At 50.6% G+C, this 20,391-nt stretch overlaps 1 protein-coding gene across 2 annotated transcripts in view; it reads left to right on the forward strand.

Annotated features, from left to right (window-relative positions):
• Positions 1-19,812, forward strand: part of SLC2A10 (solute carrier family 2 member 10) — a 21,107-nt gene extending 1,295 nt beyond the window's left edge. The window contains exons 2-6 of one of the 2 annotated variants that reach the window (XM_006158551.2): positions 10,351-11,631; positions 12,184-12,306; positions 13,156-13,291; positions 15,706-15,801; positions 19,435-19,812. In XM_006158551.2, the coding sequence (XP_006158613.1) occupies positions 10,351-11,631; positions 12,184-12,306; positions 13,156-13,291; positions 15,706-15,781 (1,616 nt within the window). In that variant the 3' untranslated portion in view covers positions 15,782-15,801; positions 19,435-19,812. Of the gene's footprint in view, positions 1-10,350; positions 11,632-12,143; positions 12,307-13,155; positions 13,292-15,705; positions 15,802-19,434 lie in introns of those variants that run through there. The other variant, XM_027775742.1, reaches the window with a different exon arrangement.
• The last annotated feature ends 579 nt before the right edge of the window (positions 19,813-20,391 follow it).

Consider the following 20,391-nt stretch of genomic DNA (forward strand, 5'->3'; position numbering starts at 1 on the left):
GAGCGCCCAGGGGGCAGGAACAGCAAGCGCAACGCCCTGAGGCAGGGCCAACCTGTTGTGGTCCAGGCCGGCGTGGCTGGAGCCCAGGGACAACGGAGAGGGTGCAAGGATGTCGGGGGTGGCTAGGGCCAGATCATACAGGACCTTGTAGGCCATGCTGAGAAATCTGGATTTTATTCCAAATGACATGGGAAGCTGGAATAGGGCTTTAATTCGGAGCGAGGGCATGACCTGAATTATCTTTCAAAACCTCACTCCAGGCTGTTCTGTGGAGAATCATAGTAGCTAACCCTGGCTATGAGGTAGGTAGGCATAGGAAGTGGGCGTTATCATCTGACTTGTAGATGGCAAAGCTCAGAGAGGTTAAGTGAGCTCCCCAAGGTCACACAGCCATTGGAGAGGAGAAGTGGGTGGGAACGCTAGCCCTGTGGGTTCAGGCTGTGTTCCTAACCACTGTACCACTCAGCCTTTCCTACACAGAGCAATGGCACACTGATGACCTGCTCCAGCTTGGCTCCAGACTCATTCCTAATCTCCATGATACTCTGCCCAGAAACCAAGGGCAGCAGAGGCCCAGAGAGGTCACAGTCCTCCTCAGGGCACTCAGCTTGGCGCTGGCCCCTTGCCTGTGCCCCTGCTGTCTCTCCTAAGTTAATGTGAAGCTATTTACCGAGTGTCTCCTGGGGTCAGAGCCGGGGCTGGTGAGAGTGGTGGGGAGGTACGAGACAGTGGCATTGGTTCTGTTGCTCCGAGTTCCCAGCCTGCTCACTTCATAGCAGGACAGTTCCAGTCCCAGTTATCCCAGTCGGCCATGACCTGGGACAGTGTCAGCCTCTCTGACCTTCAGATGGTCACTGTAAAATACCTGCTCACTGGGCGGCCCGGAGAACGATGTGAGAGAACTGACTTCCAGTGCGCGGCTCACCACCTGCCTGTGGCAAATCGTCAGTTAATGTGAGCCTTTATATCTATCACACCCAGCCCTGGGCCTCTGGGGTGAGACTGCCTGAGTTCAAATCCCTGCTCTGTCACTTATACACTGTGTCACCTTGGGCAAAGGTCTTCCTCTCCCTGAGCCTTGGTTGTTCTCTCTGTAAAAGAGGAATGACAAAGTGGCTGTGTCGCAGGGAGGTGGCAGAGGTTGAGTCAGCTGATGTAGGAGAGGCTGGCTGTGGCCTGTACTCTAGGTGGCTGCTGGGGCAGGGTGCTTGCAGGTGGCCTTCTGAGCGGTCATCTGCCCTGTCCAGTTTCTCCCCTGGCTTCTGGAGGGCCAGGGGAGCTGTGGATGTCTCCGGGAGGGACCCAGTGCTCTGTGACTTCTGGTTCAGACAGTGCTCAAGTGTCACCCACAGGAAGACACCCTGGGACTTGAAGCTGGTGATTCCTGCATCCCAGATTTGGGCTCCCTCCACCCCCCTCCCACCCCCAGCTCTGTCTCTGGGAAGCTCTGGGCTTAGAGGGCTAAGGGGCTTCCTCTAGTGTGCGACACCCCCACATACCACCTATACTGAGACAGTTAGTAGAGGCCCAACAGTTGCTAAACCCAGGCCTAGCTTAATCTGGGGACCTGGCTTTCCTCTGTTTCCTGCCTGTTACTACTTTCAGGCCCTGGACCTCCCCAGGTGCTCAAGAGTCAAGACCCTTTCTCTCTGTAATCCTCGGAGCTCATTCATTCATTCATTCATTCATGGAGTCATTCACTTATCCGATGCGCATTCCCGAGCACTGGCTGTGTTTGGGGGACTGTCCTGGCATCAGGATCTGGCTGAGGATAAACGAACAGTTCCTGCTCCCCAGGTTCCTGCTCCCCGGGGCTGATGTTCTGGTTGGGAAGACCAATAAACACATAAAGCACAGAGCGATTTGGGACCATAATAGCACCTCTATCTCGGAGAAAGTAAGCAGGGGAGAGATTAGGAGGTACTTGATGCCCTGGGGAGGTTGCAGTTTTAGGGAGCAGGCAGGGCCTCCCTGAGAAAAGCAAAGGTCCAAAGGGAGCTGGAGGGCTTCCCAGGCAGAGGGTGGTGGCACCAAGCCCTGAGCTTGTGTTGGGAGTAAGAGGCACGGCAAGGAGGCCAGCATGGCGGGAGCCCAGAGAGAGGAGGAGGGCTCTCAGGGCCGGAAGGCCGCTGCAAGGACTGGCTCTCAGAGGAGTGGGAACCTTCGAGGGCCCGGGTGGAAGAGTACCACGGTCTGGCGTCGTTTTCACAGGATCTCCCCAGCCGCCCAGTACACTTGATTTAGGTTCAGAGGCAGCTGACAGGTTCCTGGGAATGCCATGGGGAGGTAGGGCCCTGGCCCCTGCTCAGTCGTTCTTTCACTCAGTGGAAGCTTCACCGAGTCCCTCTTGAGTATCAGGGAGGGCTGACCAGCTCTATCTCAGCCCTCCTTGGTTTAATTAGGAAGATGCATACGTAACTCACATTTGGTGTGGGCCAGTGGAGGGACATGCACAGTTGTTGGAGGTGAGAAATGGGGCTCTAAGAGTTGAGGAAGATAGGGCCAGCAGGTGGTGCGGAGGTTAAGGTGGCTGGATCCCACATGGCCGACTGTGCGGTTTGTGTCCCAGCCCCAGTGGCTTAAAAACATACCAGGCATGTGGCATGGTGGTTAAAGTGCTGGATACCTCCACATGGTCGACCACGGTTTGAGTCCCAGACCTGTTGGCTCACTTTCTCACTTTTTCTCTCTCTCTCTGTCTCTCTCTGGTCAAATTAAAATAAACGAATAAATAAAAATTTAAAAATTAACTAAATAATTCTAAAAACAAACAAACAAACAAACAAACAAACAAAAACAGGCATGCGAGAACTCTGAGAGAATGGAGAAGGGATTGTGATGCGGCTATCCCCCTGGAGGGTGATTTCTCACTTTCACTCTCTCTGTCTTCCACTGGTAGCACACGTGCCCTATAGCAAAAACTAAAACAAAAACAAAAGTTGAGGAAGATATCTAGGAGTTAGCCAGGGCCCCCTCACCCTGCCCAAAGCCAATAAAGAGTATTCACCAGTCCCTGAAAAGTTGGACCCAGGGGCTCAGACAGTATTGTCAGGAATCCCTCATGGGGAAGGTGGCCCCCAGCTAGGCAGCTAAACTGTCAGCTTAGCACCCCCAGGGATCACAGCCCTGGCCCACCCTCACTGACCCAAGGACAGCCACATGGCATTCACCCTGCCCAGGGCCCAGAAATCTGCAGGAGTGGACACAGGAGTGGGGGTGCTCATCTCTGTCCAGACCAGGAGAGACAGCAGGGAAGGGCGTCTCCTTGTCCCACCGGAGGACAAGGAGTGGATAATGAATAGCAGCTATGCAGGACTGGAGGATCCCCAGGGAGGTGGTAGATGAGCTGGGACTGAAAAGGGAGGAGAGGCATGGGGGACCAAGGGGGTGCTGGCTGAAGGACCAGTGCAGAGGCCGAGCAGCATGGCAATGCACAGCATGGGCTGGGAACCAAGCACCTGCAGGGTGTGTGGTGGGGGCTGGGGCTGGGGCGGGGAGGAGATGAGGCTGAGCTTAGGCTAGCCATGAAGGGCCTCTGAGGCCGTGCTAAGGGCTTGGACTTAGGTAGGTGGTGGGAGCCCTGAAAAGCTTCAGGAAGGGAGTGTTCTGCCCAGGTTCTAATAGTGCTGGCCCCTCAGGGGCTCTCCTTTAGATTCTTGGGACAGTGTCTCAATCTCTTTCCTCCAGCCCTCCAGCCTGGCAGGATCTTGGGCACATGCCCACACACCCAGTGGATTTCAGGTCCACCGGGTCAGGGATCTGAACCCACAGTCACCATGTGGCTTCCAGCATTGCCGTCTGGTATGTTACTGCCTTTGCCACCAGGGTGGGCCTCCCAAGCTTTCTCACTACTCCATCCTTGTCCCCTTACCCCTGCTCACTCTCCCCTCCCATCCACCTGTCTCTGACTGGCCCTGCTGGCTGGAAGGTCAGTATAGCAAGATCTTAAGTGCCAGGGGTGAGTCGGGAGTCAGACCAGTCAGCGTTTCCATCCTGATCCTATTGACTCTTAGCTGGGAGAATGCTCCTAGCCTTTGTCTTCCCATCTGTATATGGGATCATTGTAGCAGTACCTCTGAAGTTATGAGGGTGAACCGAGAGATGTACTATCTGGTGCTCCATAAATAATACCTATTATTATTACTATTTCATTTCCCTTTTATTTGTATTGTTTCCCATGACCTAAGTCTGCACGGACGTGTTTCCCAGCAGAACCTTTGGGTAGTTACCTTGGCCCTCAAGCCCTTTGGCTTTCACCCCAAGAGGAACCCAGAGAATGGCAAACAGGCTCTATGCTCCCACCCCGATTGCCCAGCATGCCCTGGAAGAACCTTTCCTTCTGCGAGTAAACCCCCCAGGCAGAGGAGGTGAGGCCAGAGCAGGACCTGGCACCAGCACCTTCCAGGATGTTTACTGGTGCTGGCTCATGGACTGGAGCGGTGGTGGGGGGTGATTCCAGGGGGAGGGATAGAAGGGGAGGAGGGCAAGCAGAAAGTGAGGGCTGACTCCTCTACCTGCGAAACTCTCACTTCTGCACTTAATGGCCTAACAGAGCTGGGAGGAGCAAAGGTAAGAGAAAACAGAGCGGGGTCCAGCAGGTAGCATGGTTAAGTCACTAGACTTCCACATGGCCAGCCGAGGTTCAAGTCCTTGACCTGGTGACTTGAAACTCATGCCAGGTGTGTGTGCACGGGTGCCCAAAGTCCCGAGAGGAGAATGGAGAAGGGATTGATGGTGGCCATTCCCCTGGGGATGGTTTCTTGCTTCCTGTCTCTCTGTTTCTACAGCAAGCACATGTGCCCTATAACAAAAGCCTCTCCTTACAAGGAAATAGAAAAGAGAGAACAGAGCCAAATCATAGTACACCAAGGTCATGAAAGTAAATAAACTTTAAAAAAAATAAAGAAGAGAAGACTGTGGCTGTGTACTTGGACTACATGACCTGAATCCAGGCTCAGTTGATTACTGTTTTTTAAAGTTTTTTGCTTCATGTAATCAGCTATGGTTCAAGTCCCAGACTCGGTGGCTTAAAACTCACACTGGGCATGTGTGCACCCAAAATTCCGAGAGGAGGATGGAAAAGGGATTGCGGTGTGGCTATCCCCTCTATGGGGTGATTTCTCACTTTCCGTCTCTCTATCTGTCTCTGTCTCTCTGGCGAGTTCTCGCACCCTATAGCGCAAAAACTAAAACGAAAACAAATCAAACAAAAAACTCTTTTAAATAAATAAATAAATAAAGCAAGTCAGTTGTTCTCAGACAGAATTTAAAGCATCCAGCTCTCTGCTGCTTTCACAAGAGAGGATAGCCCACGATGACGGATCTAAGGAGTTAAAAGCGCTTTGCAAATGTGGACTCCCCAAGAGGGGTGCTCACCACATGCCTAAATGTAGGTCCTCTGGGATGAGTGACTCCCAAACGGGAGAGGGAGAAGATGGGGGTTGAGAAAGGCCAAACCCAGCAAAAGACCTGCGGTTTGGCCTCAGACTTGAAAATGCTGCGATCCTTCCCTCCTCCCTGCATCTGTACTTTGGGCCTCTTGCTAATTCCTAATGTCTGCATTTCTCTCTGTCCTCCTTCATAGTACTTGGAAAAGCATGGTCTATTTTCTTAGTCATGTCAGAACCAGCCTGAGTTTTAGTGATCAACTATCTTGTTGGCTGGTGGGCCCCCCTCCCCCATGTTTTGTTAACATCTGCTTTTACGTTTATTAAATCCACTTGCTCCTTGGGCTTATTTTGTTGTAATTTTCTCAGCTTCTTCCTTCAAAAGCTTCATGAATATATCTTTCAGGGCTTTTTGGGGGTGGGGGATTGCTGAGAGAAAGCTGTTATTTTCACCTGATTACCTCCTTGACTCTGTCACACGTTTTTTTCATGTGGACCTTTTCTTCTCATTCAATTCCAAATAGGTGGTTAGTTCCATCTTATTTCTTCTTCATATCAATGAGCTTAGATGTGTATTTTAAATTCTTACATGTACAGTCTGGTTTGTGTGCTGTTGATGAGGATTATTTTACTTCTCTGAATGAAAAAAATATGTGGTAAGAAAAAGCGCGTCACCAATGAAAAGAACAAGAAGACACAGCCGCTGCTCGGCACAGCCCCTCTGCCCAGGTGTGCCGAAAAAGGGTGAAATGAAGCCCGCATCTTTGTCCTCTTCCCCTCCTAGCACAGTGGCTACAGGAATATTGTTGTTGTTGTTGTTGTTTTGCTTTGTTTTGTTTTTTAAGAGAGGTTTTTTGCTATAGGGTCCATGTGCTCACCCACGAGACAGAGAGACAGAAGGTAAGAAATCACCCCCTGGGGAGGATGGCCACATCACAATCCCTTCTCTTACATTCTCCTCGTGGGACTTTGGGCACTCATGTACATGTGCCCGGGATGTTTTAAGCCACTGGGTCCAGGACTCGAACCATGATCGACTACGTGGGAGTCCAACAACATAACCAGTCTGACATCTGCTGGTCCCCGAGATTTGAGGGAAAGTGAACCTTTCCGAAGAGACAAATCTAGTACCATTTCCTCATTTTATAGATGAGTAAGGAAAGACTCATACTTCAGTTGTCTGCTGCTGTGTAACAAAATGCCCCCAAACATAGGGGCCTCTAATAGTCACCATTTGATTACGTCCAACAGTTCTCTGCATTGAATAGGCTCAGCTGGGTGGTTCTTCTGCCACTGTCACTTCAGATCTTTCATGAAACTGTGATCGGATGGTGGCTGCAGGTAGAATCATCTGGAGGCCCACAGAGGATGGTGGGATAGCTGGCCCTCTCTCCCTGTTTTTATCGTCTAAGGGTCTCTCCACCCACTTAATGTAACTGCAGTTTACGTAGACCAAGTTGACTTGGCTTGAGGAACGAGGAATTTTTTTGGCTCACATAACTGAAGATTAAGCTTCAGGCACTGCTAGACCCAGGAGTTCAAGCAATAATAGATGGACTCTGTTTCTTTTCATTAGGCCATTGGAAAAGTCATGGCTTTTTTTTTTTAATGTTTTTCTATGCAAAAATGCATCATGACTTTCCCGACAACCTGTTATTATCTTTGACTGCTTTTGTGTATGTTGGTTTCATTCTCATACAGGCCTTCTGCACAGCACCACCAATGGTCATTTTGTCTGTGCAATTGAGATCCTCAAAAATAGTATCCTTGGGACCAGCAGATGGCGTAATGGTATGTCACTGGACTCTCATGTGACCTACTGCAGTTCAAGTCCCATACCCGGCGACTTAAAACTCATGCCAGGCGCATCTGCGTGCATGGCCAAGATCCTGAGAGGAGAATGGAAGAGAAGGGATGGTGGGATAGCCATCCCCCAGGGAATGATTTCTTGCTTTCTGTCTTTCTGTCTCTCCAGCAAGCGCATGAGCCCCATAGCAAAAACCTCTGTTTGAATCAACGACAAAATAGCATCCTTTTGCCCTCATTCTATGGGTAGTAATTCTTTGAATGACCCAGACTGGTCCATCCCTAGTGGAGGTGAGGGGCAAGGGACTGAAAGATTCACCCACAGGGAAAGGGCTCTTCCCCAAAGGAAAATATTCCAGAGAGATAGAAAAAGTAATGGAAGGTCACTATTTCCAGAATTTTCTCTCCCTTGAAGGTTTGTCCACCTGGAATCAGTTGAAAACTGGTGCACGTGAACTGCTTTCTGAGATGTGCTTTATCTGACCCAAATGATATTTTACTATATTCTTGGAAAATCATTTTAAAATCAGGAGAAGCTCAGGGAAAAAATAATATGAATTTCTGGTTTCTCTTAAAATAAATTAGACCTAGCAGCTCTTTGTGTTTTCTAATTTCCTTATGTAAAATAGTGTTGGGACCAGCAGATGGCATAATGGCAACGTGGCTGGACTTCCATGTAGTCAACTTTGGTTCGAGTCCCGGACCTGGTGGCTTAAGCTCATGCTGGGCGTGTATGTATGCGTGCCCAATATCTCAAGAAGAGAACGGAGGAGAAGGGATTGCAGCATGGCCATCTCCCTTGGGGGGTGATTTCTTGCTTTCTGTCTCTCTGTCTTTCTGTCTTTCTGGCGAACACACAAGCCCTATAGCAAAAAAAGAAAAAAAGAAAAAAAAAATCTCAAAAAAAAATTGGGTTAATAATAATACCTACCTCCTTGGGTTGTTGCAAGGATTACATGAAAGAATGTGTTCAAAGTGTCTTAAATTACACCCAACAAGGAGGGAACACTCATGAAATGGCAGCTACTCTTAACGATTTGCCAGAAATGACATATGTGGATGTATTAAGACTTTAGATGGGGCATGAGCTTTAGACTCTGCATTATGACTTTAGATGGGGCATGAGCTCTCCAATTTGTCCCAGTCCCCACCATTTCTTATGGTCTCACACATAGCTCATTCCATTCACTTATGTTAAATGGCAGCTCCCTGCTCTACGCTATTTCTTCTTCAATCTAAGTCACTGCTATCATCCCCACCGTTGTACTGGCCTCCTAGCCTAGGTTCTCTCTCGCTCCCTATATCATTTGGATTTGATTGCTAGGAATAGAGACTGGGAATAGCATAGTTTAAGTTAGAAATTGGGGGATTTTTTTTCTTTATCACATAAAAAAACTGTAGAGATTGACAATCTATTATTGCCATAACAGACATACTGACATCAGGGACCTTGGCTCCTTCTATATATCCACTCCACTATGTCAGTATGTAGCTTGCATCCTTATGAGTACCCTATTTACCCCATGTTCCAAGATGGCTGTTGGAGCTCCAGCTGTCACATTTGCATTCCAGGCAAGAAGAAAGAGAATAAGAAGGAAGAGGGAAAATATGCTAGCTAGCTGGCTGTCTGCCTCCCCACTCCCTTCTTGGAGAATTTTCCTTAGAGTCCCACCAAAAAAAGTCCTTCTTCTGTCTTATTAGCCATGTAAAGCTGGAGGAGAGTCTGGGATGTGTGGTCTTCTAGCTGGAGCTAGTTCTGATACCGAGAAAGAGGGGTGAATGGAGATTGGGGGGGGGGGGGCAAAACTACCTAACTTGGCATCTCCATTCGAGAGCAAGAGTGATCTCTTCAAAATTCAAACCAGATCACCTCACTCCCAGCTCAAGCTATGAAAGTTGTCCATCCACTCAGAAGGACATTTATCATTGTCCTCGGGACCGATGAAGCCACACATGACCCAGCCCCGTCTACTTCTCCTGCCTTGCCGTCTCCTGCTGCTCTTACTCTGTGGCTCCAGCTGCTCTGGCCTCCTTGCAGCTCAGCACGGCAAGGAACAGCCTTCTCTCTCTGGTCAAGGACCTCTGCCACTTACTTACTGCGTGGCCATAAGAAAACTTCTTAACTTCTCTGTGTCTTGGATGGTGATGCGAATAATACATTCTTTGGCTGTCGTAAGCTTTAAATGAGAAGATACGAATAAAGCTCTTAAAACAGGGTCTGGCATTTAGTAAGTACTGTGTAATTTCCTGTTCGCACATACCGGAAGCTGTCCTACCTCAGGGCATTCGCACTTGGCATTCCCTCCGTCTCCACACTCTTCTCCTAGATTTTCCTATGGCTTTCACCCTCACTCCATCCAGATCTCTGCTCTACTGTCCCCTCTTCAGAGAGGCCTTAGCTGACTATCCTATTTAAAATAGTATTCCTTCATCACCTTCTATCTCCTTTTCCTGTCTTTTTTCTTAAAGAATTATTTATTTAACTTTATTTGTTATTATTGTTATTTTTATTCACCCGAGAGAGATAGTGAGGAAAAGTGAGAAAGCAAACCGCCAGGTCCGGGATTCGAACCATGGTCAGCATGTGTGAGTCCTCCGCCACCACGCCACCTGTTGACCTCCCATCTTATTTTTCATGACATCTGTGACCATCTGAAAGTATATTTTATGCTTATCATCTGCCTGTTTCTACTGGAATGTCAACACTAATGTCTGTGGGACTTCAAAATATTTGTGAAAAAAAATGGAATTAAATTATAAGTTTATTTTGATGTAAAAATTTTTTTAAATGCAGTTTTTTCATAATACGCACTTTCCATGAGCTCTTTGAAAACCCCTTATGTTGTCAGCCCCCAAGAGCACTGCCTAGCACGTGTTAATGCCAGGTAAATAAACCTGGATGGCTGTCGGATGGCGGCTAGGGAGGTGGCTAGAGGGCTGCGAAGCCAGGTGTGTATAAAGGCACGGAACCCGAAAGCGGGTGGATGAGGAGGTGGGCTGGTAGACAGAGGGGTCGACAGTGAATTAAGAGGTGACGAGTAGATGAATGACATGTGGATGGATGGACGGTGGAGAGGCTGACACATGGTGGGGGGTGGAGGGACAGATGCTGACGAGGAGCCACTCTGAACTCTGCCCCATCACTCTTGTTTTTCAGGCCGCCCGCGGCCCGTCCTGCCCCTGTGTGCCTCGGTGTCTTTGCTGGGTGGCCTGACCTTTGGCTATGAACTGGCAGTTATATCGGGAGCCTTGCTGCCTCTGCAGTTTGACTTTGGGCTAAGCTGCTTGGAGCAGGAGCTGCTGGTGGGCAGCCTGCTCCTGGGGGCTCTCCTTGCCGCCCTGGTGGGGGGCTTCCTCATCGACCGCTACGGCAGGAAGCAGGCCATCCTCGGGAGCAACGCGGTGCTGCTGGCTGGCAGCCTGGGTCTGGGCCTGGCCGGCTCTCTGGCCTGGCTGGTCCTGGGTCGCTCGGCGGTTGGCTTCGCCATCTCCCTCTCCTCCATGGCCTGCTGCATCTACGTGTCAGAACTGGTGGGGCCACGGCAGCGGGGAGTGCTGGTGGCCCTCTACGAGGCTGGCATCACAGTGGGCATCCTGCTCTCCTACGCCCTCAACTATGCACTGGCCAGTGCCCCAGGGGGCTGGAGGCACATGTTCGGCTGGGCCGCAGCACCTGCACTCTTGCAGTCTCTCGGCCTCTTCCTCCTCCCTGCTGCTGCAGAGGAGGTTGCGGCCCACAAGGACCTCATCCCACTCCAGGGAGGCGAGGCCACCACACTGGGCTTCGAGAGGCCCCGCTACTCCTTCCTGGACCTCTTCAGGGCCCGGGACAACATGCGAGGCCGGACCACAGTGGGCCTGGGGCTGGTGCTTTTCCAGCAGCTGACGGGGCAGCCCAACGTGCTGAGCTATGCCTCCACCATCTTCCGCTCCGTCGGCTTCCGTGGGGGGTCCTCAGCCGTGCTGGCCTCGGTGGGGCTGGGTGTGGTGAAGGTGGCAGCTACCCTGATGGCCATGGGGCTGGTGGACCGCGCGGGCCGCAGGGCCCTCCTGCTGGCTGGCTGTGCCCTCATGGCCCTGTCGGTCAGCGGCATAGGCCTCGTCAGCTTTGCCGTCCCCATGAACACAGGCCCGAGCTGCCTGGCTTTGCCCAATGGCACCAGGCACATGGGCCTCCCTGGAGACTTGGGCCAGCGGAAGGGCTCGTCTTCACCTCCAAGGCCAAGAGCCAGGGAGGACCCAAGACAGCCTGTCTCCTCCACTAAGAACACCCAGGCACAAACTGGAGCCGGGAACTTTACAGCGCCTGCCCAGCCAGCCCTGAGCACCGCCACCCTGGCACCCCTTCTTCTTAGCCCGGGGCACACGCTCCTGCGCTGGATGTCGCTGGCCTGCTTGATGGTCTTCGTGAGCGCCTTCTCCTTCGGATTTGGACCAGGTTAGTTAGGCTTTCTTGCAGGTAAATGGAACCTTCTGGCCCTCTTGGTGTGAAGGGGGGGCGTATGAGTTAGGGTCCCAGTGCTGGACTAGCGGGTGCTGATCCTGAGGCCCCAGGGCTCCTTGTACTTGCTCCTTCCAGGACCAGATCTCACTTTATGTTTACAATTTTTTTTTTCCTTATAAAGGTCCCCAGATCCTTTAAGCCTCAGGCTTCAGAAAATCCTGATCTGTTCCTGGGTAGCTCAACCCAAAGGGTGGACTCGACAGGAATTTAATGAGTAGGGTGAAAGGCAGCCATCCCGGTTCCCCGGGGGGTGCCCTGGTGTCAGCCCTGGAGGTCTTGTGTCCCAGGAATACCTCATCTGGGACAAACTCAGACCATTGTCACCCTGAAAGGATTCTACAGTGGCATGGGGGGAGGGGCTGGGAGAACGTGGTGACAGGAGTCCGATTTCTGCTTCCATCGTGTTGTGAGGGCTGACGACCTGACTTGCTGGTGGCCGGCTTCAGGTCCAGCCTCAGTCCAGGACCCCCCTGCCATCCCTCCTAGTGACCTGGCTTGTCCTCAGTGAGATCTACCCTGTGGAGATCCGAGGGAGAGCCTTCGCCTTCTGCAACAGCTTCAACTGGGCCGCCAACCTCGTCATCAGCCTCTCCTTTCTGGACCTCATCGGTGAGTCCTCTGACCTCATTCCTCGCCCAGTCCCTTCCGGATCCAGGGACAATCTCTCTGGACAGAGCTTCTGAATCCTTGGGCTTAGAAATGTCCATTGCATATCAACGCATGAATGAAAGGGACTATTTTGTCTTAAATCTCTCAAAAGGGGAAGGTGGTTGGCTTCAAACATGGCTGATCCAGAGGCTCCAACGAAATTGTCACCCCCTTTCACGCTCTCAGTTCTGCCTCTCACCCTGCAGGCTTCATTCCCACGCAGGCCTGCCTGGCTCTTGGCAGCCCAGAAGGAGGGCATCTTCCCCAGGGCTCCAGCTCCCATCCTGGGACTGGCTCTCATTGGCCCAGCAAGATCACGTGCCCATCCCCAAACTCAGCCCTGTATGGCTGGAGGGTTGGCTGTTCTGATGGTCTCCCTGGAGGCAGGGGTGGAGCGCAGAGTGGGGAGGAGTGGCTCTCCAGAAATACGGGGTGCTTGTATCAGTAAAAGGGGGAGGAGATGCTGGGAGATGAAGACCATAGTCATTTTGCTACTGAGCTGGATGTCCTTTCCCCTCACTTTCAGTTCCAGATTCTGAGCATGCTCCACCTAGTGGTCCTAGATGTGGTGAGGGGTCCTTCCCATAGCAGCAAGCCACCCTGTGTCTGCTTGTGGACTCACGCCCTGGCTTTTTGATTTCTGCTTTTTTTTTTTTTTTATCAGCTCACTGGTCATTCTGCAAACCAACCATCTGAAGCATTGGCTTTGGGTGAACTGGGTTTCAGTGCTCTACCTAGAACCCCACAGCTGGCCCAGGCTGGGGGCCAGTACTCTGCTCCCGGCCCACACTTGCGCCCTTCCATCCCCAGGTGCCATCGGCTTATCCTGGACCTTCCTGCTCTATGGACTGACCGCTGCTCTCGGCCTGGGCTTCATTTATTTATTTATTCCTGAGACAAAAGGCCTGTCGTTGGCAGAGATAGACCAACAGTTTCAGAAGAGAAGGTACGAGTGGGCAGGGCAGGTCCGGGAGTGGAAGAGGTGGCTCAAACCCCAAATGTACACTTTAGGATTTGAATCCTCAGTCTTGCCTTTTGCCTTTCCTGTCTCTTACTGCCTGGATGCTGTGAGGTTTGTCCTGTTATCATATGCGAGCTGTTTCCTTTGAGTTGTTTTGTGACTTCTTAGAACAGCTTTTCAGGGCCAGCAGGTGGGATGGTGGTTAAGATACTGGACTCCCACATGGCCAAATGTGGTTCAAGTCCCAGACCCAGTGGCTTTGAACTCAAGTCAAGCACATAGGGCCAGCAGGTGGGATGGTGGTTAAGATACTGGACTCCCACATGGCCAAATGTGGTTCAAGTCCCAGACCCAGTGGCTTGAAACTCAAGTCAAGCACATGTGCATGTGTGCCCAAGATCCCGAGAGAAGAATGGAGGAGAAGGGATTGTGGCATAGACATTCTCCCTGGGTGTGTATGTGTGTGTGTGTGATTTCTCACTTTCCCTTTCTCTGTATCCGCCTCTTTCTCTCTCACTCTGGTGAGCGCACATACCCTAAAACAAAACAAAACCCTACACACAAAACCAGATTTCCATTGGACTTGAGGGTCCAGCACACAGGGATTTTAAAATCTCCCATTAGTGGAAGCACGGGAGGTTAGAACAGTGGAATGTTAAAAACACAGAATCTCAGAATCATGGAAACTTGCAGAAACCAAATATTATAACTGTGGCCTTTAAAAGTTGCACGCAAAACTCTTGTGGCTTAACCCATTCAGTCAGTGGATATTTATTGTTTATTGCCGTGCACCAGGCAGTCTGGGGCCTTGGGAAATATAACTGAGATTAAGAATGCAAGGTCATTATCCTCAAGGCACTTCAACTGAGTCGGGGAAGGAGATAGAAAATAAATAATCCAACAAATGCCTAAATAATACATAACTGGAAGAAAATGAAACAGAGTAAAATATGCTAAGCAGGTCAGGCTGGTGAAGAGGGGAACAAAGGAAAAAGAGGATGTAGCTAAGTGAGAGTGGGTGCAATTTCAGTTCGTAAGGAGGCAGCCAGGTAAAGGTGAGGAGAAGCATTGCAGGTAGAGGAGGCTGCTGGTGCGCAGGCCCTGAGGTGGGAGGACAGCGAGGGAGCCAGTGTGGCAGGTACCAGCGAGGGAGGAGGGGCAGGTCAGACCAGCCAAATGGGTCAGAGCTAGATCACATGAGATCTTTAGGTCTCAGGGGGAGTTTTGAATCTTAGCATCACAGGGACAGCCTAAGATCAGGGCAAGAGGAGGAGTGGAATGGGAGCCTTGGAAGGGACCGCAGAATATTATAATCCAAGCATCCTTGGCCAATGTCCCTGGTTACCTCTTCAGTAAGAGGGTAGTCACGAGCTCCGGACTGCCAGTTGTTTCTGGGAGGCCCTAGACAACTTTTTAAAATCATTCTCATATTGCATTGGAACCAGCCTTTCCTCAGCTGCAGGCCAAGCTCCACCCCCATCTGGGCCCTGCAGCCATGCAGGACTGGTCAGTGGTAAATGCCTCTAACCTGGTCCACCCGCCCTCCACCCAGAGTGCTCTCTGCAACCGAACACTCTCTGTTCATTGACTGACTCCTCTGCAGGTCACCAGCACCCCAGCTGTGTTAGTTAGGGAAGGGATCGGGCTGCTTGGAATAGTCCAAATGTCTCTTCAAGCACCAGGCTGGGCTGGGTGCTGTGCTCTGTGAGGTCATCCAGGGTCGCAGGCACCTTCTCTCTCATTGCCCTGCTATTTCCTCAACGTGACCTTGTCCACATGCCCGAGATGGCCACTACCATCCCCTGCAGGAGAGAGGAGGAAGGGAGGGGAGAGCACGATCCTCAAGTTCATGTCCACCCACATCTCTCTGGACAGAACTCAGCTACGCCTATGCACAGGGAGGCTGAGAAACGTCTTTAATGTGGGCAGCCATGTGCCCAAGTGCACGTCAGGAGCCCTGTTCTAGACAGCTGGCCAGAGTCGCTGCCATGCTGGTTCTCTCGGGAGGAGCGCCCAGTCCTCTGAGACAAAGAGCAAAGAAGGCAGAGAGGCCTGCTTCGGGGAAGGCAGGCTGTGACAGTCGCTGAGGGAGTGTCATGCTGGACCAGGGGACTCGGCCACATGAAGGAACAAGAGCGGTCTGCCATGACTCTGGAGAAGACAGGAAGTTTCGAAAGGTCACTCTGGCTGTGATGGGGCGAATGGGCTAGAGGGGACGAAGGTGCACTCCAAGAGGGGGAGTTGCTGGGTGGTCCAGGCAAGAGGAGATGCAGTGCATGGTAAGGCATCAGGGTAGGAATGGGCAAGGGGAGGGGACCCCAGAGGGTAGCCCCTGCTGTGTCCTCGGGGACAGCCTCTGGCCCTGTCACCCTCTGATCTCACTCTTCTCTGTTTGGCAGGTTCGCTCTGAGCTTTGGCTGCCGGCAGATCTCGGCCAGCGTGCAGTACAGCCGCATCGAGGCGGCAGCTCCCTGAGCGGTCCGGCCGCCCGACAGGTGGGAACCGTGGCTTTAGCAGACGGTCTCCAACTTCCTGCTTCTCAGACCCAGAGCACAGGCTCCAGGTGGTCCTTCAGGAGTTGCCGCTGCCCCATGGAGGCTTTTTTTTTTTTTTCCTTCTGAGAGAGGAATGAAAGTCTGAGAAGCCCAACTCTTTAGTCTGAGTCTCAAGCTCTGAGGGTACCTGAGGATCTATCGTCAGGCCTCAGTTTCCCAGTCCACTTTTCACCTTTCTGTGTTTTTTAGGAGAATGTTTTATGGATGCACATTTTCTCAAAGAATGTCCAGGGTGCTAACCCTGGCAGGAAGTCTCTCACCCAGAGCCCAGGCTCCAGGTGGTCCTTCAGGAGTTGCCGCTGCCCCCTGGAGGCTTTTTTTTTTTTTTTTTCCTTCTGAGAGAGGAATGAAAGTCTGAGAAGCCCAACTCTTTAGTCTGAGTCTCAAGCTCTGAGGGTACCTGAGGATCTATCGTCAGGCCTCAGTTTCCCAGTCCACTTTTCACCTTTCTGTGTTTTTTAGGAGAATGTTTTATGGATGCACATTTTCTCAAAGAATGTCCAGGGTGCTAACCCTGGCAGGAAGTCTCTCCTGGCATCCCCTGAATCCAGCTGAGGATACCAGGTTCTATGCCCTCAGTTTCCATCTGCTTGGACTTGGGAAGTCAGCCTTTGGGCTCTTAGGTCTCAGTCTTGTTCAACCCCTCCTTTTCTCATATGTAGAATATCTATCATTCACCAGCTTCTCCAGTTGGTAGGAGGGCAGAGCTTGAGTCCTGATTCTGCTGGTGTCATTGCTGTGTAACTGTGGGCCTCAGCTTGCTCTGTATGGACACTGGGAGGCTTAGGTTGTTAAGATCCCTTCTGATGCAGTGAGCTGGGGCTGCAGATACTGGTCACCCCACACACGCAGCACAGGCCCTGCCCGCTAGCTGCCACATCTCTTTGGGAGTTTTAGTGAGTAGGAAAGTTGGTGGGGTGACGAGTGGTGCACTCTGAAGCCTAGGAGCCGCCTGGGGCTGTGAACTGTACCAGGAGCCGTTTCTGGGTTGCTGCAGCCTCGCTTCGTGAAAGGGGCTTGGTGGCCAGCAAACCCTTTAACGGTGTGGCCTCCACCTCTTGGCTTACCTGGGTATGTAACACTCCCTCAACTTCAGTCTCCTCATCTGCAGAACGGGGACAATTAGGCCCCTCAGGGTCCATTTTACCCCTCAGAAGGGTCTTAAGTTGGTCCCATTCAGTTAGCAAGGACCTGGGGGATTTCTGCTCATCCTTGGTTACCCAGGTCTGCACCTTTGGGATGTCTTAAAAGCTCAGTCCTCTCAGGGTGAGTCAGTTTGGGACTGAGCGAGGAGCTAAAGCTGGAACTCACTTTGGGAAGGATCCATAAGAAGGGATTTGCAGGGACCAGCAGTTAATGTAATGGCTATGCCACTGGACTCCCATGTAGTTCACCGCAGTTTGCATCCTGGACCCAGTGGCTTAAAACTCACGGCAGGCGCGTGTGCGTGCGTGCTCAAGATCCTGAGAGGAGAATAGAGGAGAAGGGATTGCGGCGTGGCCATCCCTCCTGGGGGGTGATTTCTTGCTTTCTGTCTCTCTGTCTCTCTCTGTCTATCTGGCGAGTGCATGCGCCTTATAGCAAAAAAACAAACAAACAAACAAAACAAAAAACAACAAAAAAAAACTCTCCAAAAACAACAACAACAAAAAAAGAATTGTCTGTCCCCAAATCACAAATGTATCTGCATAAGAAAGGCAAATGAAGGGACATTGCCGCCCGCCGCCTGCTTTACCAGTTTCATCTAGGGCATAAACTGACCCTAATCATCCCCTACCTGAGAGAGTTCCTCTAGGTCTCCAGTGTGTTCACTACCCCCGTTTAAATCATGGTTAAAGCAAATTAGAAATGGAAACATCAAGCAAAATTGCTCTAAATTTAGCTCTCATTAGAAATTGATCGTCAGCTGTGATTTCCTTGGGTGTGAAGACTTATAAATTCCAGAACCTTGTTCTTAAGGTAAAGTGATTTCTCATCCCCAAAACATAAGGCACATTTTCCCTCCGGCAAGACAGACCAGAGCCTGTTTCTGTGGAGGCAGGGTGCTCGAGACGGACCCCTCTCCAAACAAAGCTACTCTTACGTGGTGTAGGTCATTGTTTCTGAAATGCAGCTGCCGGACAGTTGGTGGAGTAGATTGTAAGAGCAGATTGACAAAAAAAGAACGTAGAATTTTACACGCCATGCCAACTGCAAGAGGGAAATGTTTGACAAGCAAAGAAATCAGTCCCAAGTCAAATAACTTCACAAAATGTAAACGGGCTGGAACTGCCCGTCAGCCATCGCTCCGCGTACCAGAGCCCTGAACGCTGAGAGGTACCGAAAGCCATAGGCGAGACCGGGCGCACCAAGGCGAATTCCCGTCCTCAACAGCCCTGGACAAGTGCTAACGGCAGCCAGTCCCCTCATTTCCTCAGGGCCTGGGTTGTGCCGAGCTCCACTGCTCCCTGGGTCAGGCTGCAGGCGCTCTTCCATGCTGATTTGCTTGTGCGTCTGCCCTTCAGTTAGAACTAAGCTGCTCCTGCAGCGGACATAGGCCTGGTCCCGCATGAGATGCTTTGATTTAAGAAGACAGGGCGTGCTCTTGACGTCATCAGGATCTACTTTCAGCTGGTTCCTCTTTTTAGCCAAGTGAAATAGTCATGCGCTCACTCATCTGCTGGTTCCAGGCTGCCCAGGCCCTCGCATGGCATCCTACCCACTCTGATCTGAGTGTGTTGCCCCCAAAATCCTGCTGTTGAAATTCCCACCCTCCAGATGATGGCATTAGGAGGTAGGGCCTTTAGGGGCAGATCAGGTCATGAGGGCAGATCCCTCATGAATGGGATTCATGCTCTAATAAAAGAAATCTACAAGAGACCTCTAACCTCTTGGAGAAGGGATTGCGGCATGGCCGCCCCTCCTGGGGGGTGATTTCTCGCTTTCTGTCTCTCTGTCTCTCTCTTGTCTATCTGGCGAGTGCATGCGCCTTATAGCAAAAGCCTGTTCAAAAAAAAAAAAAAAAAAAGAAGGGATTTGCAGATGACAGGAAAGGGAAGAGCTAAGATCTGGGGTGCTGGTGTCACAAGAGGCTTTATCATCCATGCCTGCACTTGTAGGTGCAAAGGGGCCCCTAGGGACTCTGGATCCTGGGGTCTTCCCAGTCCCTAGACTCTCCTTTATATCCAGTGGTGTGCTTGACCTGGCTGGTGAGAGCTGCTTGTTACATTTTCAGACCAGCTAGTGGTTAAATACGGCCATTGTACAAAATTTAATTATTTAGGCTTATAATTAAATTATATTAAAACAAAGACCATTAATAGTCAAAACTAACCACCTCCTAATTACTACACTTTACTCTGACCTGTTCTCAGGAGGGCGTTTACAGGTAGGGTATCTTACAGAGGAGATGGCAGGCATTTTCTCCCCATTCTCAGTTTCAAACTGCCTGGGGTGTATTTGCATCGCAGAGACAAGGCAGTGCTGTAAATCAGGGCTTGCTTTTATTGTTTTGTTGATTGTCTAGAGACTTAAACACACGGGGATAAACTGTTCATAATACACATTCAACTTAAGGATGTGTTGTGTCTGTAGCCAGTTTATCGCGATGCACTGAGAAAGGATGGAATATCCTTCCCGGATTTGAACATGATCATCTAACTCAGCAGACAAGTTGCTCGTATCATTGATAACGGGGTTCTGATGTGCATCTGCGTCTTACTCATCGACGTAAACAGAAACTTCTACCAGCATTCATGCCACACTGACACCCACTCTTTGAAGATGTGAGCGACTCTTTTGCTGAGCCGTTTAGCTATCGGGCATTTTTATCCATAATCCAATTTTTGTCCCATCCTGGCTAAATTGCGGTAACAGTCAGCTTTGGATCCAAGTTTGGCAACAAATCAATGAAAACATTCTGTAAGAATTCATTGCCTATATCAGTGTATAATACAGAGTATTTATAATAAAGAGTTTATTATTATCTGTAAATGATGTGCAAAAAACACATCCTTTGTCTCTGTAACCTTTACACACACACACATTCCCCTGGAGAGCATCTTCCATATTTACCAGCATGCCACTGTCTATGTCTGTCCTGTGGCCCCTTCAGATCAACCCTCTCTCCTTGGGCTCCTTTCCTCTCTCAATCCTCCTTTCCTCACCTGTCGGCCTGGAAGATTGCTCTTCTAGTCTTGGGGCAGCTCTCCCCTTTCTTTATTTGGGTCATAAACTCAGAGATCAGGTAAAGAATAGGTATAAGGAAAGCCAGTATGGTAAGGCAGTAGGGAGTCGTGGGGTCTGTGGAAACTGGCAAATCTGGATCCTCTTTAAACTAGTACCAGCAAGCAGCTGCTATTCGGGATGTGGGCCCAAAGTGGCTCAACCATTTGAATTTTCAAGAACAGCCAGAAATTCAGAATTTGGTGCAAATCTCGATTTTTAAGTATTGACAATTGATTCTAAACTTAAACTACCGGTAAGCTAAATGAGCACCCCTGTGGTTATGTCATGGCCGTTGGCCTGTACCTCCATCCTCAGCCTCTTTCC

This window comes from Tupaia chinensis, unplaced genomic scaffold (genome assembly GCF_000334495.1).
Source record: "Tupaia chinensis unplaced genomic scaffold, TupChi_1.0 Scaffold000602_1, whole genome shotgun sequence".
NCBI lineage: Eukaryota > Metazoa > Chordata > Mammalia > Scandentia > Tupaiidae > Tupaia > Tupaia belangeri.